General features: G+C 35.0%; 1 protein-coding gene and 1 pseudogene across 1 annotated transcript in view; one reads left to right on the forward strand and one right to left on the reverse strand.

Annotated features, from left to right (window-relative positions):
• The window catches only part of LOC117019174 (sperm-associated antigen 6-like), a 53,392-nt gene that overhangs the window by 9,307 nt on the left and 16,933 nt on the right, over nucleotides 1-27,152 (forward strand). The window contains 8 exon segments of the mRNA XM_033100688.1: nucleotides 7,202-7,368; nucleotides 9,306-9,451; nucleotides 13,449-13,468; nucleotides 16,299-16,316; nucleotides 18,392-18,597; nucleotides 19,470-19,643; nucleotides 21,040-21,192; nucleotides 23,981-24,172. Coding sequence (XP_032956579.1) covers nucleotides 7,202-7,368; nucleotides 9,306-9,451; nucleotides 13,449-13,468; nucleotides 16,299-16,316; nucleotides 18,392-18,597; nucleotides 19,470-19,643; nucleotides 21,040-21,192; nucleotides 23,981-24,172 — 1,076 coding nt within the window.
• Nucleotides 10,701-11,409, reverse strand: LOC117019097 (60S ribosomal protein L10a-like; annotated as a pseudogene).

Raw genomic sequence — 27,152 nt, forward strand, 5'->3', positions numbered from 1 at the left:
AGGGCCGCTGTGCTTTGCATAACTTCAGGAGTGCCGTTTATATTGTGATCTATATGAGTGGCATCCCCTGGATTTGTGCAGTACACAGCCTACCCAGCCATACAGGGTGGACCTGGGATTATTCAGAATCTTCTTTTTTCATTTACTTCCCTGAGAGTAAGTGGTGTAAACAATAAAGCTCCACATGGCTTCCCGTTTCACTTAGAATAACATCACAAAATCTTAACTCGACCTATAGCCAAATTTGATCTGGCCCAGCCAACCTCTCCAGCTTTATCTTTTGTCACTTCTCCGACTTTATGTTTCTGGCCAGTGTGAATTTATCATGGCTTCTTCAACTGTCTGCAACAATCTTGCATGCCTTATCCAAGCCAGAAACCTGGAAGTATGACTGATTCCTCCATCTTCTTCACACTAATCAGTTTGTCTCCTAAATGCCTCCTTGGACCTTTCACTTTTCTCTTTCCCTTTTGCCGTTGCTATTCTCCAGGCTATCTTCACATCTAGTGTAGGTTCCTGTAATAACTTCCTAAGTGGTCTTCCTGCTTCCCATCTTGTCTCTTTTCATGCTTTCTTCCCAGTGTAATCAGAGTGATCCTTCTTTACAAAGTGAACATTTGAGGGTTACTGTACCAACATTAATGTTAAGAGACAATTCAAAGTACTTAAAATAGGTTATTGGACGCTTCAGGACTTTTTAGCTTTCTTTCTCTAATCTCCTTCCTCCCCTGTTGTACAGTAGTCATACTGTGTTCTCAGTTTTGTCAATATATCAAACTTTGTTTTTGATTCTGAACTTCATTTCTATAGTTCCTTCTGGTTGGAATGTTCTCTGATCCTTCTCTCTGGAGACTCCCTCCATTTTTTCAGCAGGCAATCTACCTGGAAGTCTTCAGATCTCGACTTAGATGTCATTTCCCGTGGTTTGCCTTTCCTGTGTCCTTCAGAATCTGGGTTAGATGCTGTACTGTATGTTTGCAGAGCACGCTGTATTTCTCTTTTAGTTGCATGCATCACAGTGTTTTGCATTTGTTTATCTCTCAGAACCCCTTTATAAGTTCCTTGAGGTCAAGGACAACTGTGTTTTCAACATCGTGTATATTCTTAATAGATATTTCTTGAGTGACTGGTGAGTGAATTATTCATTCCATAGTAATTCTAAAATATATGGTTGAAAAGGCTCAATCTATGGGACCATAGAATGTTAAATATTTCTTCATAAGAGTGGAAGGTATTGATTAATGAATGAGTCATATACACTAATAATAATAAAATGTTGATGAAAAACATGGACAACATAGGGAATTGATTCCTTTAATTAACACTTTTATTTATCATGTACTTAATGGTGTTCATTTTGTCCCAACTCATCTTCCTAGCACTTTAGAAATTTTAACTCATTGTAACTCTTACAAGAGTTTTATGAGATAGTCCTAGAATTTGCCACCATTTCACATATGAGGAAACCGAGACACAGAAATGTTAACTAATCTTACTGAGTCCCACAGCTGGGAAGTGACAGAACCCAGATTTGAAACTAATCATTCTCCTGCCAGAAACGTGCTTTTAATCACCTCAGTCTGTTGTCTTTTACAATAGGCAGTCATGTAACAAGCAGGGCAAGTGAGTCCTTCTATTTCTAAAGCATGAAGTTTCTTTTATAGTCTCATTGGACCCCAAACAGAATGCCTGAGTCGGATGATAACACTGACCATCAAAGGTGAATTCTTTGCTGTGTATTGGTTAATTGTATGCAGAAATCACTTCTTCCAAAACTTGAATAAACTATAGTGGCAATTTCATAGTAAATAGTCAGAGAAAGTAGTTTTAGATGAAAATGAAACATTATTGGAATTTAAATTTTTAAAGCTTTGCTAATTTACAATAATAAATCTTCATCAGATAAGTCTAGGATGATTTTGGATAATTTTGAATAAAATTTTAATGTAAAAAAATATATATGGTAGAAATCACTTCATTTTTAAGTCTAAAAATACAACCAAGGGCATGAAAGGACACTATGAAGAGAGTAAAAAGACAGCTCACAGAACTGGAGAATATATTTGCAAAGCATATATCTCATAAGAGATTAATATCCAGAATGTATAGAGAACTCCTAAAATTCAACCAGCAACAAAAACCAAACGACCTGTTTCAAAAATGGGCAAGTAATTTGAACAGACATTTCTCCAAAGAAGATATACAAATGTCCAATAAGCACATGGAAAGATGCTCTATATTACAAATCATTAGGGGAATGCAAATCAAACCACAGTGAGATACCACTTCACACCCATTAGGATGGATATTATGAAAAACAACAACAAAACATAAGTGTTGGTAAGAATGTGGAGAAATTAGAACTTGTGCTTTGCTAGTGGGGATGTAAAATGTAGCCACTGTGGAAAACAGTTTGGTGGTTCCTGAAAAAGTTAAACATAGAATTACCACTTGATGCAGCGATTCCACTCCTAGGTATATACTCAAAAGAATTTAAAACAGGGACTCAAATTGATACTTGTACACCAGTGTTCACAGCAGCATTATTCACAATAACTGAAACGTAGAAACAAACTAAGTGCCTGTCAACAGATGAATGAGCAAACAAGATGTGGTATACATGCAATGGAATATAACTCATTTTAAAAAGAAATGAAATTCTGATGCATACTGCAATAGATGAACATTGAAACCATGCTAAGTGAAATAAGCCAGGCAAAAAAGGACAAATACTATACGATTCCATTTATATGAGGTATCTCGGTTGAAAAATTAAGAGTGACAAAAAGTAGAATAGAGGTCACCAGAGGCTGGGGGTAGAGGAAAATGGGAAGTTATTGTTTAATGTGTATAGAGTATCTTTTAGCAATGAGGAAAAAATTCTGGAATTGATAGTGGGTGATAGTTATACAACATTGGGACTATACTTAATGCCACTGAATTGTACACCAAAAAATGGTTAAAATGATAAGTTGTATGTAATATGTGTTTTGTCACAGTAAAAATAAATAAAATGTTTAAAAAATTGAAAAACAAAACAAAGAAGATAAAAAACCAGAGAAACCAGAAATCTTTACCATGACTTAAATGGGCCCAACGGTCCAGTTTGTAGATAGTTGTTTTATTTTTTAATTTTATTTATTTTGTTATTTTTTTAAACTTACCCACCTACATACCTTGTTTTTAAAGAAACAAAGTTGAGATGTTAACTATCTTTATAAACAGAAGACTGAGGTAATATGAATATAAACTATATACATGTAAAATGAGACTTAATGAGTAATATTTTTGTCTTTGGAAATGTTTGCCATTTTCTTCCTGACTTTTATATATGCAGTTGGCATGCAAAATCAAAGTATTAGGAATATGTTGCATTAAAAGGAATTAAATCAAAGAGTGATGATTATTTTGAGGCTATTTTATAATCTTCTTTACTAGATTATTAGTTTCTTAAGAGGAGGCGCTGCCTTAATTCATGTGTAGTCCTATTCCTTGCTCCTTGGTAAACCCTGATCTGTGTTTTTGAATGAATGACTGTGGACAGGATCAGCAAAGTGGTTTCTGTTTGGAGCATAACTGGACTGCAGTGTAGGAATTAGCAGCAATGTCACCAGTATGGCACAGGAACAAGAAAAATAGAAAAGGAACTCAAGATTATAAAGTTGGGGGAGGAGGAGAATTGTAAAGATTTATCCTAGAATTTAAATTTCAGAACTAGTTACACACCATTTTATCAGTTTGTATAGAGTAGACAGAATTGTTTTATAGATATTAAAGTACAATATATGAATTATTATTTTAACATGAGATATTAGTACATGTTGGCTCCTTCAGTGGAGACTCTAGTGAGGTCATTAGCTGCTCCCTCGAGACCTGGTGTATCAGATACTATTCAGGCTGCTGCAATTTATGGATTCTAAATTTTCATGCATTTGCTCACCAAGGATCATTCACTATGGATTGCTAATGGACAGGGAGGTAAAGAAAATTTTCTTTTTATGTTATATATACTCCTTTTCTCTTTCCTTCCTTCCTTCCTTCTCTCTCTCTCTCGCTCTTTCTCTCATCATTATCTGTATTTTTAGGACAAACCTGTAATTAGAACAACAAAATCTCCATGCTTAATCTGAGTAAGAGACAAAAAAAATATGTCCCTGGGGACTAATGATTATGAAGCACTAAGAGGCAATTCAAGGACTAAATATTAAGGGCAATATTTTCTCTAATAAGATTGACGTTATTCAAACAAAGATATTTTAAATAGAAACTTTAGCTTTTACTTTTATAGGTTCAGAGAGCAGAAGCATCCATGTAGAAACCTAACTTGGATATAGAAGGAAACTGAAGGAAAGGAATTGTGTGTCAACTTATTGGCACTATTTTTCCTGGGCCAGATGCAATAGAAAAATGGAGGAGAAAATATATAAAGCAGAAAATTCCTTTGAGTATATGGACAAATGAAGTACCTTTTTGTGTGTAAAGTATTTTCCTACTAAAATTACAAACTGAAATTTTCCAAAATTGGGAGTGTTTTGGTATATTAGCTAAATATTGTAACTAATAATAAACACTTATAATTTAATTAAATATTATAGACCTAGACAGATGAATTCATTCTTCAAATTCTTAACAAAAAAGTTCAAAGTTCTTGAGATTTTAATTCAAAATATCTACGTTGAATACCCCAGTATGGATTGATTTCCCAATTACATTTCAAAGGCAGTAAGTCACTACCTTCACATAAATTTATCAAGTGAGGGAAAAAAAACACAACAGAATCATCAGGAAAAAATAATATGAAACATAATTATGATTCTCTTAAAACTATTCTAAGCATACTTATCCTTTATATCTTTTGGCTTTATTTATTATGAAACTTAAATGGAACTATGTTAACAAATTTAGCTTTTCTTTTAAAAAATATTAACTTTACTTAAAATGGTGCATATTGCTTATCAATTATGTCAAGTTACATTCAATAACAGCAGCAAATAACCCAATTTGAAAATGGTCAAAGGACTTGAATAGACATTTCAACAAGGAAGATGTACAAGTGGCCAATAGCACATAAAAAGACGTTCACCACCATTAGTGCTAGGAGAAATGAAAATCAAAACCATAATGAGATACCACTTTACACCTATTATTATTTTTTAAAAAAACAAAGTAACAAGTTTTGGTTGAGGATGTGGAGAAATTTGAATACTTCTACTTTGCTGGTGGGAATGTAAAATGGTGCAGCCTTTGTAGAAAACAGTCTAACAGTTCTTAGTGGTGATGATTATACATCATTGTAAATGTACTTAATTGTACACTAAAAAACGGTTAAAGTGGTAACTGTTATGTGTATTTTGTGGCAACTAAAATCTTTAAAAAAGATAAAGTAATAAAGCAAACTACAAAGAAGAGATTGGCAAATTGTTTTAAATCCAACTTTCTAGAAGGAACCCATGTTAATATTTGGTAATAATTCTAATACCTTATTCTGTGCTTTAAACTTTTTATTGTGAGATATATCAGAAATTATCTCTATAAAAAGTATAGAAAACAGTAGAAGCAACACTTATGAGCAAACACTGGGATTTGTTTCACAGGAGCTATTGCATGGACATGAGTAGGAGGGTTTTGTGGCTGCAAAGTTAACCAGCTTGAGTGGGATTCAAACTTGCAGCTGTGGCCTTATGTAAGACGATCTAACTAGGTCAAATTAGACATAAAAATAATCAATAAATGAAATTGGAAGTTATGAAAAGCCACAGGTCACATTATTAAATGTATCTGTGATAAGCACCATTATTCTGTTTAGGTTATTTGGTAGTACTATTATTTTTGTCTAATCCTAAATGTTACTGTAAATGTTTTCCTTTTATTCTAGTTAATGTTTCTGGACATAACATTATGAAAGAATATTAGTAATATTTGCTTTTATAGATCACTGGGGTGTGTTTTTATAGAAAAGATGTATAATAATTCAAGTTGAAAGGCCTGATGTAAATGGTGTAAAATTTAGAAAGTCAAGCAGCACTTTGTTTGGACTCTGTCATTACCTTTCTTGCAACCTTAGACTGAAACACCATCATTAAAGAACAAATAGCAGTCGACTATTTCGCATATTTTATTGTAAGGCAAAATTAATATAAAGAGTGGGAATATCCAGTAAAATGACCAAAATGCAATTATGATTTGTCTGCCTTTCTCCACATCCTCAATTTTTAATACATATTATTTATTTAGCGATTATCAATAAAGAATGTCAGAATTTCTAACCTCGCTCCACCATTTATTAGTGGTATGATGATTTCATTAACCTCTCTCAGCCTCCATTTCCTCATTTGTAAAATAGGGATAATAATAGGGCCTACTTCATAGGTTTGTTAGGAGAGTGCGATGAATTAGTATGGAAAACAAGTCCTTAAAACAATGTGTGCATATAAGTGCTCCATAAATATAAGCTTCTTTTATTATTGTTGTTGTGATGATATACCTACTAAAATGAATATTATGAGAGCTAGTAATACGATATATTTCCTTATCTCAAAGAATGTATTTATTTGGAGGTAATGTCAGAAGTCTGATTTGCAGCCCTTCATGAATGTGAGGTCCTAGCCAAATGTCCACCTAGCCCCCCTGCCTCTGAGAAAGATCCTGATACAATTTCTGTAATGAATTCTAAGTTCATTTGGAATGAGAGAAAAGACCCAACAGTTGGAATCAGAGAAAAAAAAACAAAACAAGCAGAAGACTTCATTGAGAGGAAAGGATCTGAACTGAGCCCTGAAAGATAGGATTTGCAAAGGCCGGGGGTGGGGTGGGGGTGGGAATCTACCACGCCCCGCCCCCCATGTTGTAGGCATTATACTCTGTGCTTCACAGCCTTTCTCTGCATTCCTCATGACAGCCCTGTCAGGTCACATAGCCAGTGTTTGCCAAATCAGGGATTTAAACTCTTATCTAATCCCCACGCCTTTCTTACTTCCATGTTATGCTGCTGCTTTGATGATTACAGGTTGTATTGTTCTTGTCTTGGTCAGCCATGTGCTTCTAAATATCCCATTAGTTTTTAGTGGATAATTTTTTTTTGTTTTTGCTGATTTTCCATTTAATTTTCTTATCTGCATATATGCTGAATTGTATGTTTGTTTTTTAATTTAAATTTTAATTTAAATTTTGCTGATTTCTGTTCTTTCATAATGTAACTCAGGTGTAATGTCTTTGCTGAGACCTCTTCTTCTGGATGTGGTCCCAACAATTCAACAGACTGCAGCTTTGGCTCTTGGGAGACTGGCTAATTATAATGATGACCTAGCGGAAGCAGTTGTGAAGGGAGACATTCTTCCACAGCTTGTTTATTCGTTGGCAGAACAGAATGTAAGATTAAAAATAATGAGTTACATGTTTTTGTTGTTGCTACCTTTGACTTTTAAAAATTTGAAGTTTGGGTACAGTTGCAAACTTGTAGGCATTAGAATTATTAAGGTGTTAATACACCTTCAATTCTTTGAACTGCACGTAATAATATCTTTAGGGTATTTTACTTTGGGTTGATATGCAGCTTTTCTCAATTACTGTTACTATGAGGAGAAAACAGACAAAAAATTTTAATGAAATTATACATAAAGCAGTATTTCTGTGTATTGGGAAATTAAAGTTATAGGATCAGCTTAGATAGGTATACGCTTGTATGAAGCCCTACGCAAACAAAAGTTGTTTTCAACAATACTTATGTCACAAGCTTCTATCTTGTTCACCTACTAGTCCTTGAACTCATTTCTCACAGGAGATTTAATCTCTCTTTATGAGGTACAAAATCCTCTGCTTTTGCTTTTTTTTTTTTTTTTAAGGAAATTATTTTGGTGAGGAGTGGGAGACAAGGGAGGAATTTGGGAAAGTGGAAATTAGGAGAAAAGGTGAATGAGATCAGAAAGTGTGAATTATAGGTACTGTAATTAGTAGTGACTATTGATGCTCAATGAATTGTCTGTGAATTTAAAAATTCTGCAATATAAAAAGTCAAATTAGCTTATGTTAATGACAAGAAATGTATCATCATAATTTTTCCACAATTACAAGAAAATAATCTATGGAAAGCAACTGTAAAACTCTATTCTAATTTTTACAATAAATTAATAGATATTTGGTTACTGACATAAAATTAAACTTTACAACAAATATTTTAATATCTATATATGTTATATTTAAGAAGCTAAGGAAATACACAAAATCAAAACATTATTATTAACATAGCATATTTCTTATATCTTCAATATATACCAGGTTTTGAGATATAATATGTTAAAAACATACTTGATGTACTTTCTCTCTCCTACAATTTTTACTGTACCTTAACATGTTAGACTAAGCAAACAGAATGCTTTCAAAATGAGTGCTGTAGTCACCCAGGGACTTTTAAGTAGTCACTGTAAAGAAATAGAAACTTAGAATCTAAAATAGGGGATTAACTGGGTTCTATTAATGAAAAGAGGCAGGAGACCATTACTGTGTTATTATGTGAACCATAAAACCACAGTGGGTATTATAGCTAAATACTTCCTAAGTAATTTTTTAGTTTTATGAAGAAAATTGTTTTAGTTTTATTTTCTTAGTCTGATAAATTTATATATATGAAATACTATAAATATAAAGCATTACTTAAAATTCACATACTGGTAAGTCATTTGTATTTACCTCTTTAAAAAAGCATTTCTAAAAAGGGATAAATAACATATCCCATTGTTTGGACAGTTCATTTGCCAGGTTAAGTTTTAAAATGTATCAAGAATGTTTATCCAATGATTGGTAAGTGCATCTCAAAACATGGTTGTTATTTAGGATAATTTAGGACACCAGAAGGATTAGTTGAGGTTATGAAAGGCCTATCATGCTTAGAGACTGAGGGCAAGTAAAGGAAACGAATTTGTCAGTTTAGTTGTACATGTTACGAGTCTAAGAGCTCCCATAGGTCAAACCAATACCTTTCAGTGTAATGCAGATACATAAAATCTCATTATTTTATGAATTTGTAGGAAATATAATAAGTAGGCAATATAATATTTTATAAATGCATTTTTTAGAATAAAACAGTTGAAATGTAATATAAAGCATTGTTTTAGTTCAGTTATTGAGCAAAAGCTATGGGAAACATGAAAAATCAAAATGATTTTGCAAGATGTGTTTCATCATTTATATTTAAATGCTGTTGAGCTTTATTACAGTAATGTCATTCTTACATTGGTTTTGGTCTATGTTAACTTTTGGTTGTATAAGTGCTCAACTCACTTTGAGTTTTATCTATTTTATCCTTGTAGCGTTTTTACAAGAAAACAGCTACCTTTGTGTTACAAACAGTTGCTAAACATTCTCCTCAACTAGCTCAGGCAATAGTTGATTGCGGAGCGCTGGATACGCTGGTGATATGCTTGGAAGATTTTGACCCTGGAGTCCTAAAAACAGCACAGAAGAAAATTCATAAAAAAAAGCAACTGTGTGAAAAGCAAAAATTGTCACCCCAAATTTTCATGTTATAATATTCAAAGAACTGCATGCACATAAGCCTCATACATATTATTAGAAAGAACTGTGGAAAAACAGGCAGAGAGAAGTGTGATGGGATGACCCCGCCACCACCCCTGTCACAGTCCCACAGAGGAGCCTGCCTCAGTTCCTTCACTCAGTAATGAGCTATTCATGAGGCCCAAAAATACTAGGTATTCCTTTACTGAAAACAGCTGACCATCAAATCTGAGGGCTGTGTATTCAATTGTACATATTTGTACAATAAATGGTTTTTGTTATTTATGAATAAGGAAGGTGCTATTGGCTAGTTTATTCTCTCTGACAATTTGCGATCTAAGAAATTGTTTAAAAAGAATATAGCCCTTACCATTTTAAAACTGTAATATTTTAGCTTAAATGTAAAAAGGGCGTGGATTAAGGCAAGAGGGAAAGAGTGAAAAAGTAAATGGATATTTCTAGTGTATATTAGTAATTCTTTAAAGAATGATTATAAACCTTATCCTAATATTTTCTTTAAGGGAGACATGCAGTCCCGCCATCATGAACACCCTGAGGAAAGGCCCCAGAAGTGGGGAGGAATTGAAACCTCCTTCTGACATTGCCGTGAGTGAGCTTGGAAGCAGATGCTCTCGACCCATCAAGCCCCAGATAACTACAGCCTCATCCTGCCTGCAGCCTAGTGAGAGGTCACAGCCTGAACCACCCAGCTAAGCTGCTCCCAGATTCCTGACCTACAGAAACTATGAAATAATAAATGGTTCCTGTTTTAAGCAGCTAAGTGTGGTATGATTTATTACACAGCAGTAGATAACTAAACCAATTGTAAACAGCTGGGTTAGACGAAACACTAGACAAATTTGTTCTACTTTGGAAGTGACGTTCCTAAAATAACACTAGAGTATGGTCAGTGTATAACCAGTTTTGGCAATTGCAACACCATATTTGTTTTGACTATAATTTTACCAAATCATAAAAAATGTGGTTGAATGGGGTGACTGATTATCATAACATAAGATTAACATAAGTGGTAGCCAAATTTTAAGTATATTTTTAACCTGCTTTAAAAGTTTTGAAGTGATACAGCTATGTATTTTACAGCTAGATGCAAAAACCAGCATATCTTTAAACTGATAAATAGGTACACCTGAGTGCAGAGAAATGCTGATTCATGACTTTACTTTTTTTTTGGTAGCACTATGGTTTATTAAGCTCTGCCTTAGTATAGGCGCTGGGGCTTTCCCATGGTGCTCTTGATATATAAAGCCCGGATGTTCTGCCAGTTCTTTGACACCAGCAATGACACCAGGAAATTGACAGCTAAGTGCATGTTGTACACACACGCTCATTATCCGTCATTTTCATGTGGCCAACAGCCACTGCCAGACAAAGCACCTTCTTCATCTGGAACTTGATGGTGGATTTCACTTCATCGACTTTGTCCACCATGTTCTCATTGTGGGTCAGCAAGGAAGGGAACTCGCTGGCCTTATTCAGGCCTGGGCCCAGGATTCATGGGATCTGCTTGATCAGAGACTCTGAAACCAAAAAGGCATCATACTTCTTGGCCAGCTTTTTGACCAGTTTCTCATTCTTGTTGAGTTTCTTCAGCACCTCAATATCCATGTGGGAGACATCCACAGCCTGGGCCTCGTCACTATCCACTTATCCTTGGGGGGCAGTGCTGCTGGTCCCCCAGAATACATACGGAGAACTTGGGGCAGAGAGAGGATTTAAGCCTGACGTGCCCAAGAAGCATTTGTCCTTCTGAGGGTCCTAGTTCTTCAAGCTGATCTGCAGCTCCACCGTGTCCATAAACTTCCAGTGCTTGTGCTGGTTTCTGTGCAGGACTTCCCGCACTGCCTCGTACAGGGTGTCGCGGGAGACTTTGCTGCTCATGTTGTGTCGCACTGCAAAAGCCGGAAAAGAGGTTTCCTTTCCTTTTTAATGGAACAAATAAAATATACCTTTTTGTAGGGCTTAGGAACAGTGAGTTAAAGGCAATGTTTGAAAAATAAACTAAAAGCAATAAAGTTAAAAGATATTAGAGTTCCTGAGGTGTTTGATTTGCCTAATTATTTTTGAATTAGTGTGCTAAATACACACACACACACACACACACATTTTTTCTTTTGTTTCTTTTGGCGAGCCTCTTCACTTTGAGTACTTTTTATGAGTTCTCATGATGGATCAGTTAATTTTGCTCAAATTCTCTCCCACATCTCTGCTGTGAGCAAAAAAGTTGAGTATTATATGTTTAAATTAATCCTTTTTTTTGCAGACCAATGATTAGGTTTTCATTAATTTCTTGGAATTTTCCTCTGAATTTTCTTAAATAACTACTAGAGTGGTTCTTCTGTTATGACTCAAAAACATGACTGCAAGAATCAAAGTTAGAACATCACCGTTCCACGTCCAGAAAGCCCCCCACAGGCTGTGTTAGAAGGTGTGAGGTTTAAGCCTGTGCTGTAAAATGGCAGTTGCAGGCTGTAGCTGGCCCACAGATGGATGTATTTTATTTGGCCTGCACTACATTGCCTCACACAGTCTTCTTAAAAAAAAAAAAAAAAAAAAAGTTGTCAACACTTAAAAATCGAGAAATTTCACATTAAAAATCAGATTTCTGGCTTCTCTTGAAAAATCAAAAGATCTGACAACATAGGCCTGTATTCCTACATGGCCACACTGGGCTGAAGCTGAGTAACTGCTGTTCCCTGTAGCTCGTGCCTATACTTTTCCATTTCACTGCTGCTCCCCCACTGGGTATTTTTCTGACACCCTCTGGCTTTACTTATTCTAGTTTCTTGCGTGGGCCTCGTGGACATTTCAGCTTACCACTCTTGATCTAAACAAGCAACTAGCCATAAATAACAGTTAAGAGGAAGGGTGAAGGCCATTGTGAGCACTATTGAAGCAAAATTGCTTGCGCCTGATTTGCGTAGTTTTACCTGTTACAGTCATGCCTATTATATGCGGACGGGCATGCCTGTCTGCTCTCTTCTTTTCTAGTCAGCATGAAGTCATTTCTAATATTCCATTCATCAGTTTTAGATAGTACCAATTTTATAAATAATGTTGAGATTAAAAGTCAGCCCTTTTATCTGTGTTTTTTTATTTTAAAATTAAATCTGAAGTTACACTGATCTTTTTTTGATTATGCTAAGTTGAAGATTTGAATCCATTTAAATGGTGACACTTCACACCTGTTAGAGAGCACTTCAAGTTCAGTCTTTATTTTGTTAGAAAAGAAAACCCCAAACCAAAACCAAAAATCCAGGTCCTAAAAACAGCATAGAAGAAAATTCATAAAAAAAGGCAACTGTGTGAAAAGCAAAGATTATCACCCCAAATTTTCATGTTATAATATTCAAAGAACTGCATGCACATAAGCCTCATACATATTATTAGAAAGAACCGTGGAAAAAACAGAGGCGGAGAGAAGTGTGATGGGATGACCCCGCCACCACCCCTGTCACAGTCCCACAGAGGAGCCTGCCTCAGTTCCTTCACTCAGTAATGAGCTATTCGTGAGGCCCAAAAATACTAGGTATTCCTTTCCTGAAAACAGCTGACCATCAAATCTGAGGGCTGTGTATTCAATTGTACATATTTGTACAATAGATGGTTTTTGTTATTTATGAATAAGGAAGGTGCTATTGCATAGTTTATTCTCTCTGACAATTTGCATCTAAAAATTGTTTAAAATAAATATAATCCTTAATATTTAAAAAAATGTAATATTTTAACTTAACTGTAAAAAGAGTGTGGATTAAGGCAAGAGGGAAAGTGTGAAACAGTAAATGGATATTTCTAGTGTATAGTAATAATTCTTTAAAGAATAATTATAAACCCTATCCTAATGTTTTCTTTGAAGGAGACACACAGTCCTGACCTTTTTTTTTTTTAATTCTATTAGCATTTATTTGATGCTGAATTTACTCCTGGGCCATAAGTTTTTGTTTCTTCAGTTTCTTCTGGGATAGCTTTTTCTTCTGTGTAACCGCCTCTTCTGGTTTAGAACAATCTACTCTTTCTCACTCAGGAACATTTCAATGTGGCAAGGAGAGCTCATGTATGGGGTTATCCACCCATGAGAGTCTACATTTAAACCCTTAAGTTCAGCATTACTCTTTGCATTTTTAAGCATGTGCTGCAAAAATTCTGCACTCTTTTTGGGCCACAGACCCTGTGTCCAGTCCCACTGTTTGGCCTGGGCACAGTTACCGACTCCACCATTGTAACGACGGAACAGCACACATTGATTCTGTAAGGTGACATCTTTTAGATACTTGGTGGCTTTTTGGATATGCATGCCCCTGATGGCCTGGGCAGTTTCACGAGTGTTCTTAAAGTGAATATGAAGATTTGAACCTCTTGATTTGCATGATTTTGTGGGATTCTCTGGGTCAAATAAATAGCAAATCATTTTTAGAGGTCACCTCAGGCCACTTACAGGGAGAGCATTCACACTACCTTTTTAAAAAACTTTTATTTATTTAAGTGTATTTTTCCAGGACCCAATAGCTCCAAGTCAAGTAGTTGTTTCAATCTAGTTGTGGAGGGCGCAGCTCACAGTGGCCCATGTGGGGATCAAACCGGCGACCTTGTTGTTAAGAGCACCGAACTCTAACCAACTGAGCTAACCGGTCCCCCTTTCCCCCCATCCACACTACTTTTTAAAATAAGAAACATTCTGCCCTATTGAGAAACTAAAATGTCTGTATTTATTTTTCCTTTATAATAGTAATGTTAATATAGTTAGCCCCAGCAGTAGCTATAAGTATGAACAGAAGTCATGTTCATATTTCTTTTATTTTAAAAAGTATATATAATTACATTGAAGACAATTTGGCAAACAGAGAAGAAAACTATATCGACAATAGTACCATCAACCTAGTACAAATCCTGTTAGTATGTTGGTATAGGATACTATTAGGTTGGTGCAAAAGTAATTGCGGTTTAAAAGGTTGAAAATAATTACAAAAACCGCAATTACTTTTGCACCAACCTAATAAGTTTTTTCCTCTGCATTTTCTTTGCATAACTACTTCTAATCTTGCTTGTTACTAACAGTATATGATTATGTCACTTGTTATTACACAATAAAAGGTGTGCTTTTTTAAAATTATTTTTTTTATTTAAAATTTAAAACAATGCTAAAACATTTTGAAAGATATGGGAAGAAAAATTTCTTGGCTTCCTGCTTTTTCTGAGGGGAATCAAACATTTTACGAGCCTCTAAGTTTGTACACGTCAATCTTTGATTTCATAAGCATGATAATTAATTGAACCAAAACTCATTTCCAAATTAGAGTTTAAAAATGAGCTCTGTGAAATTTCTCCTACGGGTAGATATTTTTACATGTATCAGAATTTTGTATGTTTTGGTTACTACTGCTTTTTTTAGAGAAAGTATAGGGAAAAAGGAAAACAGCAAAAAGAAGTAAGGTGGGAAGCACTGCCTGAAATGCACCCCAATATACATTTTCACCAAACACTCCACAGACTTGACTCCTAGCTCTGCTCCATACTTGCAGTGTTATATTTGTATATTCATCCTGAGCAAAGGCTTCTAGAACAAAACAATGTTTTACTCTATTCTGCTGCCCCAATGTCTAGCCAAATTTCTAGCACATAGTAAGCATTTAATGAACACTCAACGAGTGAAGGAAGAGAGGAAAATACACACATACACTGAGCGCAAGCTAAGACAGAATTACCTCAGAGTGTATTTTGGCTGTAAAGTACAGAATATCAACTACAAGTGACTTAAACAATAAAGACATTTTATTTCACATGACACAAAATTCAGATCAGAGCATCTCCAAGCTTGGTTATGCAGCTGAACAGTGTCATGGAGGACCCAGATGTTTTTCATTTTTGTACTCAGCCATCCTCAGCATATTGGTGATTTCTTCCGTTATAATTGCAGGATGGATATAGGAGTCCAGATGTCATTGGCAGACATGACCATGCCCAGCAAAGAAGAGGCAGTGTTTCCTCCTGTGTATCTCTGTTTATATCAGAGGAAAACCTCTCACAGATGCTTTTAGCTGACTTCTACTCAGGTCCCATTGATCAGGATTGGTCCACAAGTCCATTCCCTGGCTGACAAAGGCTATTGGGTAGACACCAACAGTCACTGACATAGAAATGCCAGAGGAAGCAATAGTAGAGAAGAGGAGAAAGATATGCCATAGGAGAAAGAGTAGCGATAGAGGCAGGCTAATAAAGAGGTAACTGTAGCATGTGTAATATGGTATATTGTGCATTATTTAGGCTTATTGTATTCTTACTTTTATGTACTACACCATCTTATACTTAATATATGTATGAAGGTAGTAGAACAATGTCATTTTAGATAACGATGTGTGCCAACCTGGAGCAGATGCCAGTTTTTTTAGTATAGTGTAAATTTGGAGATGTAAACCACTACTCTGTACACCTGAAATTAACATAAAATAATACTTAATGTCAACTGTAATTGCAAAATTTAAAAATTGGGGGTAAAGATGAGGGGGAATAAGAGGTTCAAATTTCCAGATATAAAATAAGTCATGGGGATATAATGTACAGCATAGGGAATATACTCAATAATATTGTTACAGCACAGTATAGTGTCAGCTAGTTGCTGGAATTATCATGGTGATCACTTCTTTAGGTATATAAATGTTGAATAACTGTGGTGTACACCTGAAACTAATATAATATAGCATGTTAACTATATTTTAATACAAATCTTTTTTAAAAATTGGAGATGTAAAGTATATGAAATCTCAAGTATAAAGTTGCTAGGCCCAATGCAAGTCTTTGGAAGCTTCATTACCTTCATGGCGAATCTTCCTCCAGCACCATCCCCAGCCTTTCCCACATTTTAACATCAGAACTTTAGAGAGAACCAAAAACAGCTTAGGATGGGATTGGGTAACAAGTCAGAAGAGCAGCAGAGTTTGCTTCATTATTGACATTACATGGTTCAGGGAAAAGAGGATATGGCACTCTGTTATTCAAGGAAAGGATAAAATGTGTGGGAATAACAAAGATAATAGGTGTTTTTTTTTTTTTAAAAGAACCTTAAGTTTTTATTAATAGTACTTTGAAACAGTTGTAGTTTACTGCATATTCTTCACTCTTAGAAACTGTATAAAAGTGATAATACATAGAGGAACTAATCCTTAGACTCTCTTGAAACAAAATTTTCAGCCAATTACATATATTCTAGGTACCCTGAAATATGTACATAGAAAGTTGATATTACCATATGACACCTGTGTACTTGGACTGGATTGAATAACATGTTCATTAATATAAAATATGAAAATTATATCTAGAAATTTTGTATAATACCGCACTTTATCTTTCTTTCCATTTCCCTTGGATGAATGGTGGAGGGAGAGAGACAGTGATCACCTGTTTTACCTGCTGTCTTGTTGGTTTTCAGGCAGTTGAGAGAGAATCACAGAGATGCTTCTGAGGAAAGTGTTGGTATTCTAGTCTGTTGCTGCTGTTGTCTTTTTTTAAAAAACTATTTTCCATGTATCTGCCTCTAGTTCTTGAAATTACATATTAACTTACCATTGTATTTCATTTTCCACACCACATTTTAAAGATTGGAAACTATTTGCTAATCAGTGTAGTGTTAATTTGTAGAAGTCTGTCATCTGCACCAGAGTTGAAAGCATCTGGCACGTAGTAACCTTCCATTAATACTTGTTTAATGAAAGAATGAATGGTTTATGCAACATTGGGACTTGTAAGATAATTATAATAATTTAAGGAAAACAAATATTGGATGTTAACCTGTATTTTCAACATTATTTCCTTTTAGAAAATATGATATTACCAGTATTTTGAAAAATTAAACACCGTGTTTTCTTTAAAGACCTTAAGTAATATGCTGAAGAGATAACTTGGCTATTAAGACCTAAATTGTCAGGGCACTACAAATCTGGGAAAATGAGGACATAATAGAAATGGGCATATGTGATTCAGTAAGAGAGCCCATGAATACGATAAAAGTAGAATCTGTAACTATGTATTGTGTTTTATGCTTCTCAAAAGACATTTTTTACATACATATTACATGGGTCTGCCTGCCTGTCTCTCATTATCTATAATTTAAATTATGTTATTATTTTTGTAGCTGTTCTTCTTTGGCACACATGTAAATCAACATGTATATTCAAAAGATGTTTATTTCTGACATGTAAAATGCATAGGATAAATTTACTCTTTTACCTAAACATTAACATTTATATAAAGTATGCTGTTCAGTTGTAGATCTTGTTTTTGAAAGTGTTTTTATATGTACAATAAAAATGCACCTTTTCATTTTGTACAAAGTTTTAAAAAGTCTTTTAAAAGTACTGTAAGATGAAAGAAATTTTAAAATTGACATTATTGGCACAAGATTCATATTAATGTTTACTCATGTAAATAAACACAAAATACAGCCTAATTAGTGTGGTTGGTAAATTTTTGGGGCTTTAATTTTCTGTTATTGGAAGCCATGCATAAAATGCTTGCCTATTGAGAAGTACAGAATTGTCAGAGCTTTAAACAGCTGACATCTGCTTACTCTCTTAAAAAAAAAAAAAAGAAAAGAAAAAAGAAAAAGAAAAAAAGAAAAACAAGCCATTTCAGCCTAATCTACCTCAAATGTGTTCATGTAAATGGAGGTCCATCTATTGACCTGTATTCTTTTCAGCTCAGGATTGGTCCACATGGTTTACGAAACCAGGAAGGCTGATTTGAAATGCAGATGTCGAGACAGTGAAGCACACCCTCCCCTTTTTTCTTTGCTGTATCTGTCAGGGTGAAAAATGGCTTGCACAAGGGTCAGTCACCCATACTCACTTAATTACTTTTCTTGGGCCCACAGAACTGTCACAAGCTGTGGTGGACGCGGGAGCGGTTCCTCTTTTAGTACTCTGTATCCAGGAGCCAGAAATTGCTTTGAAAAGGATTGCTGCTTCGGCTCTCAGCGATATTTCAAAGCACTCCCCAGAGTTGGCACAGACAGTGGTGGATGCGGGAGCGATTGCTCACTTAGCCCAGATGATCCTGAACCCTGATGCTAAACTGAAGGTATTTAAAAATAATCAAAAACAAACCAGTCTTCTGTTAATCTAAGAAAATGGAAATGTGTATAGATTAATATTATACATTAAAGATAAGTCGTAAATTATCACTGAAAACAGATGTGATTATGTGGTGTATTTGGCCTTGTAATATGTGAAAGTCATGCTGTAAAGATTAGACATAAACACATGACTGAGAAAGGTATGTGCAAGGCTTAAAATTAGAAGTAGCATCAGTATTAACATTAATGACTAAAATAAGGAATCCCATAATGATTGAATTTCAGGGTGGGAAGGGACCTAAAGGTTTTCTAGCCCACCACTATTTAAATTTCTTAAGAACATTGTCATATTTATATATATTTTTATAGCTTTCTAAAATAGTCACCGATTATATTTTTATATTGTAATAGTTATATCCTATAAGGTTTTTAAATTGTTAATATGAACTAAGCAATGTAAAGTTCTTTGAAATGTTATCAGCATCATGCCAAAAATAAAGTGTTAGTTCTGCTTGATCTTTTTCTACTACCTTATCGCATATATTGTAAATTAACAATTTAAGTATTACATAATTAAGAAATAGTATTCATCCAAAGGTCATATTCTTAGATCATCTGTGATAGAGATTAAAATAGTCCACAGAATACTAAGACACTTCATTTAGAAATTAGGGACTTTAAAAAATTGAGTATTTAGGTATAAGACTAAGATGTGAATGTCTTGAGACTCAGAAATCAGGTTATGTTAGATATGCAATTGTTTTTTTTTTTCTTTTTATAAAGGAGTTTGACTATGTAAAAAGGTGTTTAAACTGTGTCTGAACTCTGCAGTGGACTCTACATAATGTTTTGTTTTATTTTGGTTTTTGCTTAACAGCGTCAGGTCCTTTCAGCTCTCAGTCAGGTTGTAAAACATTCTGTGGATCTGGCAGAAATGGTGGTTGAAGCAGAGATTTTCCCAGTTGTATTTACCTGTGTGAAGGACAAAGATGAATACGTGAAGAAAAATGCTTCTACTTTTATTAGAGAGATTGCAAAACATACATCTGAGGTTAAATTAAAAAAGCTTTAAATGCAATAATATGAGTTAGTTTTCGTGTTGAAGTAAAACATCAGTTTGTACACAGGGCCCAAGTGCTGTGCCACATGATCTGGATAGGTCAGGGTTTCTCATCCTGAGCACTATGGACATTTTGGACTAGGTAACTGTGTGGAGGGGGGTCCTGTACACTGTTGGATGGATATTTTGCAGCATCCTTGGCCTCTGCCCATTAGATAGATGCCAGTAGTACCCCTCCCCGCGTTATGATAATCAAAAGTGTCTCCATATATTGCCAAATGTTTTCCAAGGGATAAAAGTGCCCCCACCCTGACCCCGTTGAGAACCACTGGGTTATATCCATGGGGTTTGAAACAGAAATTTTAGTTTTTAATCATTTCCTGCTTTCCATGTCTAGATTCTGGGGACCATGGATCTTGGTGATCCTTGTCATTTTAGATCAGCGGGGAGTAGTGAGAGGTTGTACAGTTCCAGGTTGGGAGAGACCACCAAGTCCCCAGCCTAATGTAACCACTCAAGTAGCTGCTCTTATATGCTGGTTTCCATTCTGAGTTCTTAGATGCCAACGGAATAGTGATGAAGCAAACCTGGGTGGATTCTAAAGTTGTATATTTTTCTGTGTATATTTTGAATAATCAATTTCATTTCACTAAAGTTTAAAGTCCTCATTCTCTATTTTACCTAATATCTTCACTTGATTGAGATTTTTCATGATTGAAGTGTAATTAGCTAGTGATCATTGCTCGCAAATGAGGGATAATTAGGCTAGAATATTTCAAGTCTGCCATTATCTTTCAGCATTCAATGATTAATCTGCTTCATATTCACACATTGTGATTGGACTTTCAGTAGTTAGGTAGTTATGAACTAGCCCTACGTGTAGTGTCTAGGTGAGGAGTTTTAACATCCATTATGATAGGTATTAAAGCTGTGTCATCAGTGCATGAAAAATTGAAGCTCCGAGTAAAGCTACGCATGGTGAATATATTTGCACATTTGAAATAGCAAGATTATTATACTTGTATATTTCTTTTTTTTGCTTTTCATTCTCTTTTTTAAATTAGTTTCAAGTGTACAAAACAATGTAAATGACATTTATCATTTATATCCCTCAAACAGTGATAACCTCCCTCCCCCCATCTACTACGCCTCTGACATTGCATTCAGCTATTATATTTCCACTGTCTCTATTCCTAATACTGAACTCCACTTCTTGTAATTATATGTATATTTCTTTATAAGTATAGTAATTTCATGAAATCATATTTCAAATTTTACCAGATATTTTTAGGTCCTTAGTTAAAAAGTTTGCAATACTAAAGTAATATTCAAAGATCATCTTGTGCTTTACCATCACAATTACCTAAGTCTCCTTTTTTTCTCTCAGCTCTCACAGTTGATAGTTAACACAGGGGGAGTTGCTGCTGTGATCGATTGCATTGGGTCCTGCAAAGGCAACATTAGGCTGCCCGGCATCATGATGCTTGGTTATGTCGCGGCTCATTCTGAGAACCTGGCGATGGCGGTCATCATTTCCAAGGTTTGCTTGATTTTCTCAGTTATTGCAGTGAGATATTCTAAGACAGAACCACAGATTAATACTCTCCCATAGAGTATAAAATGTAACTGACATGAATGAAAGAACCCTGAAGACTTTTACGGCTTGTTTTCATGGCTTGTGCTTGAAATAAGGTTTACTTTGTAGGCAGTTTTACTCAGTATTTAATATCGACAAAATAACAATACCTCTGCATATTAGTATCCTCTGTATTGAAATATTCAGTGCACTTGTATCTTGAAGGATTGACTGTACATATTCACTAACATGCAGAGCATACTTTGATTAAAGACAACGTATAAATGAAATGCTGGGAGTTGTTTTCATTATTCTCAGAGGTCTCTACATTCTTTCCCCCTTCCTGTCACTTGGGTAGGAGATGACAATGACTAGGACATCCCTTTTTATCCACTTTCTCTCCTTCAGCTTTCATGAACTAGTTTCTGTTTTTAGATGTAGGCAATTCAGAGCACACATCAGACAGCGAGGTTCTGTGTCCTTGCTCTTGGGATTTGGCCTCCAGTCAATTTACAGCCTGGTATCAACCCTCCTTACAGTGCAGCCCTGGCACACAGTAGGTGATCTAAAACTATTGGTTGAATGAATAAATATTGATAGCCTGTGAAGAACGCTTCAGAAGCTGTGTGCTTACAGTGTCTCCAGAGACCTTCTAGAGTGTGGGTTTCTTATCAGCATGGAAAAGCTGCTGCTGTATGTTAAACAGTGTGGAGTTTTTTGTTTTTTTATCTCTTGCTAATCCTCAGAATGAAAAGGAGCCTCAGATCTTTATTTCTACCTATTCCTTGATAATTCAATTCTTTGCTCTACTTGCATTTTATCCTGTGTTTTTCCTTTTGTTCTTGTATTACAAAGACTATGATGGTGACTAGAGCAGTACCGCTGCTTTCTGAAAGGTCACCGTGGGATGTTACCGGGATTTTTTTTTTTTTAAAGATTTTTTATTGGGGAAGGGGAACAGGACTTTATTGGGAACAGTGTGTACTTCCAGGACTTTTTTCCAAGTCAAATTATTTGTCCTTTCAATCTTAGTTGTGGAGGGTGCCCTTTCAGTCTTAGCTGTGGAGGGCGCAGCTCAGCTCCAGGTCCAGTTGCCGTTGCTAGTTGCAGGGGGCAGAGCCCACCATCCCTGGTGGGAGTCGAGGAGTTGAACTGGCAACCTTGTGGTTGAGAGCCCACTGGCCCTTGTGGGAATTGAACCGGCAGCCTTCGGAGTTAGGAGCACGGAGCTCCAACCGCCTGAGCCACCAGGCCGGCCCCGTTACTGGGATTTTGATTCTTGGTTCTTTTGTGGATCATCAGAAAACTTGCACGTAGGAAGAATGATGAAAGAAGCAGCAATTGCTTTTGCTTCCTACATTTGCTCCCCAAACTAACCAGGAAGCAGTCCCCTCCTTTGGCCCAGGGTTGCTGCTGGCCTCTGCCACCTCATTGTCCCTCAGTTAGTTGAAGATCAAGGTGACGGCAGTAGTTTGAGGCAAACCGCACAATACTGCGTCATTCTTTCTTTTTCCTACATAGTGCTGTAAGAGCTAATAAAATACTTCACAGTTAAATAAAACTTTATGATTTTTCAAAGCACACTCACGTTCCTTGTCTCATTTGCTATTCATAACAACTGAGGCCAGTAAGTCAGAGTTTGGAGGATGCAGTGGAGGAGGCTGCTTTTCCTCCTGCTTCTTCAATCTTGGTATGTCCCAGAGTATGGACTTTCTGGAAAGTTGTCGCATTCTGAAGAAAGGTCTGACCTTTAGTATTGCAGTCACACATTTTTAGTTGTAAAAAAGAAGCCAACGAAGAAATATGTCAGGTCTCTTCAGGAAATTGGTTTTAATAACCAAATTTAAAGGTAGCGGGTAAAAGAAGTGTATATGATCATTTGGCCTTTGCTATGGTTGCAGGACGATGTGACGTTGACTTTTGTGGCACTAAATTTAAGGTGATAATTATTATAGTCTCAAATTAGTTAGAAAATTATACAGAATCTGGAATTATAATTTGATTTGGCTATTTGATTCTTCCTTGGATGTATAAACTGTGATGTATATGAGGCCCTTGATTTAATTCTGGTTTGATTATTTAGATAGATAAGCCTAAAATACAAAATATAAGCACATGCTATCTGTTACAAAAGTAATCATTTCTACTTGGACATTCAATCATGTTAAAATGGGCAAAACTATCATTTAAAAGTTGGCCAAAATTAATGGAAATTTTTTTACTATTTCAGGAAAGGTTTCAATGAATATATTTCATCTGAAAGCTACTTAAATAGAATTCTTGCTCATATTATTCATTTGATTTCAGATCTGTAGTAATTATTTTGTTCTCAGATCTATTATACTTAGTGAAAAGTTGATTTAAAAAGGATTCTAAATTACCTTTCTTAACAAAGGAAAATAAAAGGTTTTAAAATCCTAAGCTTTTCTAATTTGTCACAGTGGAATCTGGTTTTGCTTAGATACTAGTCTGTAGCATCTGTTGTTTGGTTAACTGCCTCTGTATTTGGGGAGTAAAGGCTAGCAGAGAGAGTCTTAGGTTAGTTGGATTGTTACAGATAATTGAGGTAAATTAGTTCTAGTCATTTTATTGACTTGAAAAATGACAGCCCCTGTGTTGTGCTCGTTTATTGAACCGTTTAGGGAGAAAAGGATCAAGGCCAAAATGACTTCTTCTAATGTTTGAGAGACATGGAAGACGCTTTAATCCTGCTCTAGCGTCATAACACTTGCTCTTTTGATCAACGCTGCAGGGTGTGCCCCAGTTGTCAGTCTGCTTGTCAGAAGAACCGGAAGATCATATTAAGGCTGCTGCTGCTTGGGCCTTGGGACAGATCGGGAGACACACTCCAGAGCATGCGCGGGCTGTGGCAGTCACAAATACTTTGCCAGTTCTGCTTTCATTGTACATGTCAACAGAAAGCTCAGAGGATCTTCAGGAAAAAGTAAGTCCTTAATTCTTACCTGTTTATGAAGCTCTGTTAGATTTTGACTCATTCTTAAAAATATGTAATTTATAATGTTCTAATTTTTTTATGGACAATATTGCTTTTATGAGTTAAGAAATACAAATTTATCTGAAGGACTGAGGTGACTTCTTTGAAAACAGATCATTCTTGTCTCTAAAAATCAGTGATATATTTTAAAGAAAATTCTCTGCAAGTCAAAGTTATTTGAAAAATAATGTCTGGTTATTGTCTTCTACACTGGTATTGACTTTTCTTAAAGAATATGAACTGAAGAAGAATAGAATTTTGGAGTTGGAATTGGCTGGAGAGAACTTTAATCCATTTTACATTAAAAAATTGACTCCGAAAGAATTGAAGATGCTTTCAAATGTACAATGTAACTGGTAGAGGGTATTCTGGAAGCCATGATCTAACTTTTCTAACTCCAACTGCCTGGTCTTTTAATTATATGTCTTGTATTTGTTCTTTAAAACAAAAATGTCTATAAGATTTACTAAATTAAACATTTTTAAATATACATTTTTTTAAAATCAAGCTTTCTGAAAAAATATTACTAGCTACTAAAATGAGTCACAAAACATGAATATAAAGTAGGATGTGTTGCTTAATAATTATAGGATTTCAAAGAAAGAAAAACATGTTTCCCAGCATACTGCCTTATTAGGAAACATGTAACTTTATGAAAGCTGCTTTTAGAATTGACTTGGATTGAAAGAAGTGCACAGAAAAGCCAATAATTCAAAATAAAATAAACAACAGTAAGTTAAATTGTATTTAAATTTTAATTAAAATAATAAATTAACAAATAAGAAAACACAATTGCTGAAACTTTAGATGTATTGAGGCAGGAAGTTTATTAGAACTGTATAGTTCAGGGACTCTGCAAGTTATATATAGTGAATAATTTATTATCAAATTATATGTTTACAAATTTTAAATTTTATAAAAGTGAATTTATGTATATTTGGTTATGTTTATGTGTTATTTCTCTACAAATTATTTCTATATCAAAGTAATGATTTGATAGATTTAGGGCTTCCCTTATATTTCTCCAATGTTGAATGCATTCCTTGGCAATGCTTGGTAGGGAGAGTAAAATTGACAATGTGCTAAGGCCTTTCCCCATTTAACAATTCTGTGATTCTTTGACTTTCTGGTTGAGAAACCACAAGCCCATTTGCAGTTTTGAGTTGCCCAGTACAGCTGATTTACATATGCATAATTTTAACCTATATTTGTAGTTCTTTTTTGGCCTCAAATTTCTTTAACCCATTATTGTTACTGTCTTTTCTTCTACCCTCTTCTATCCCCTCCCCCCTAAATTCCTCTACCTTCCTCTTCCCTCCTTACTTCTCTCATCCTCCCTTACCCCTTACCTCTACTGATCCAATGACTATGGCCTCCTCTGCAGGGTCTCTTTAGGCATAAACTGTGCTGCCTAGGCTATAATAGTAATTATGTTCAACTTCTAGATTATCAACAGATAAATTGTTAATATCCTAAAAAAAGTCTCTATCGCTTTTAGTTTTCTGCACTTAACAACTGTTATTTTCCTCTAAGTTTTGGAAATAAAGGAATACATCAGCTAAAGCACAAATAACTAATAGTGAAGTCAATAGTAGTTATAACTGAGAAACCCTTGCAAATAGTCTCAGGTAGCACTATATACATTGTATACTACCAAGTTCATATAACTTGGTTTTTAATTAATTATTATGATGTTAAGAAATAACATCACTGCAGTAAAGTAAATTTGAAAACATCTTAAAGTAAGATCATTGTTATTGTGTTTTATTTTAACGAAGGTGGTTTTACTAAAAACCACCTGAAGATCCCACGTTTTTAGGTTTACTAAAATAGAAGTTAAGGTTCATTCTGACTACATTTGATACAATATTTACTTTTAGGAAATACACTGAGTATTAAATTAAAAAGTGAGATCTTTATCAATCATTGTCTTGTTAGCAATCTTTCCAAGGCTTTACGTCCATACAAATATTTTCTTATTGTAGGGACTTAATCACTTTTTTTTTCTTTCCCAAGAGCTGTTGTATTTTATCAGTTGTTGTTTTAAAAGCTTTAGGATGAAAGTCCATGTTTGTTTGATCTGACACTATCTCAGTAGGGAAAATGCATCCAAGAGGTTCAGGAACTGTCTAATGTATTTCTCATTTGTTACTCTGTGGCAGCTTTCACATTATAAAGCCATGTTGAAGTCCATTATGTCCCAAAGGCATGTCAGCTTCTATAGGCATTCCTTGATTGGTTCTGATCCAGGAGAACCAATGAGCAGCCCCTTAGAATTTCTTGCATATTTTCACATAGCCTTCCTATCTGCCTGTGCCCATGTCATATCAAATACCTTATTAAAAACTGAAACAATAAATCTTTTATCTAATAAGCTCACCTACTTATATTTTGAAGACATTCAGGCTTTTATATTTTCATTTGTTTTGATTTAGAAGCATCATATTGAAATGTTCCATGTTAGTTTTGGCATTTGAATAAGTTCATTCTATCACCTTAGCTATAAAACGGTTTCTAAGTTAATTATTTGATTTAATTATTGTATTCCTATCATCATGGTTATTCCCCTTAACTTTTTAGTGGCTTTATTGAAATATAATTCATAGACTATGTAATTTACCCATTTAAAGTGTACAGTTCATTGGCTTTTAGTATATTCACAGAGTTGTGCAACAATCACTATAATTTTAGAAACTTTTCATTCCCCCATTATCTATATCTTCCCTGACTAGCCCAAGGCAACCATTAATTTACTTTCTGTCTCTGTGTGTTTGTTGCTTTTGAACATTTAAATGGAATTATACAACATATGTGGCCTTTGTGCCTGCCTTCTTTCACTTAGCATAAGTTTCAAGGCTCATTCTTGTTATATAGCATATATCAATATTTTGCTCCTTTTTATTGACAAGTAATATTCTATCGTATTGAT

The sequence above is a fragment of the Rhinolophus ferrumequinum genome (genome assembly GCF_004115265.2).
Source record: "Rhinolophus ferrumequinum isolate MPI-CBG mRhiFer1 chromosome 5 unlocalized genomic scaffold, mRhiFer1_v1.p scaffold_110_arrow_ctg1, whole genome shotgun sequence".
Classification (NCBI taxonomy): Eukaryota; Metazoa; Chordata; class Mammalia; order Chiroptera; family Rhinolophidae; genus Rhinolophus; species Rhinolophus ferrumequinum.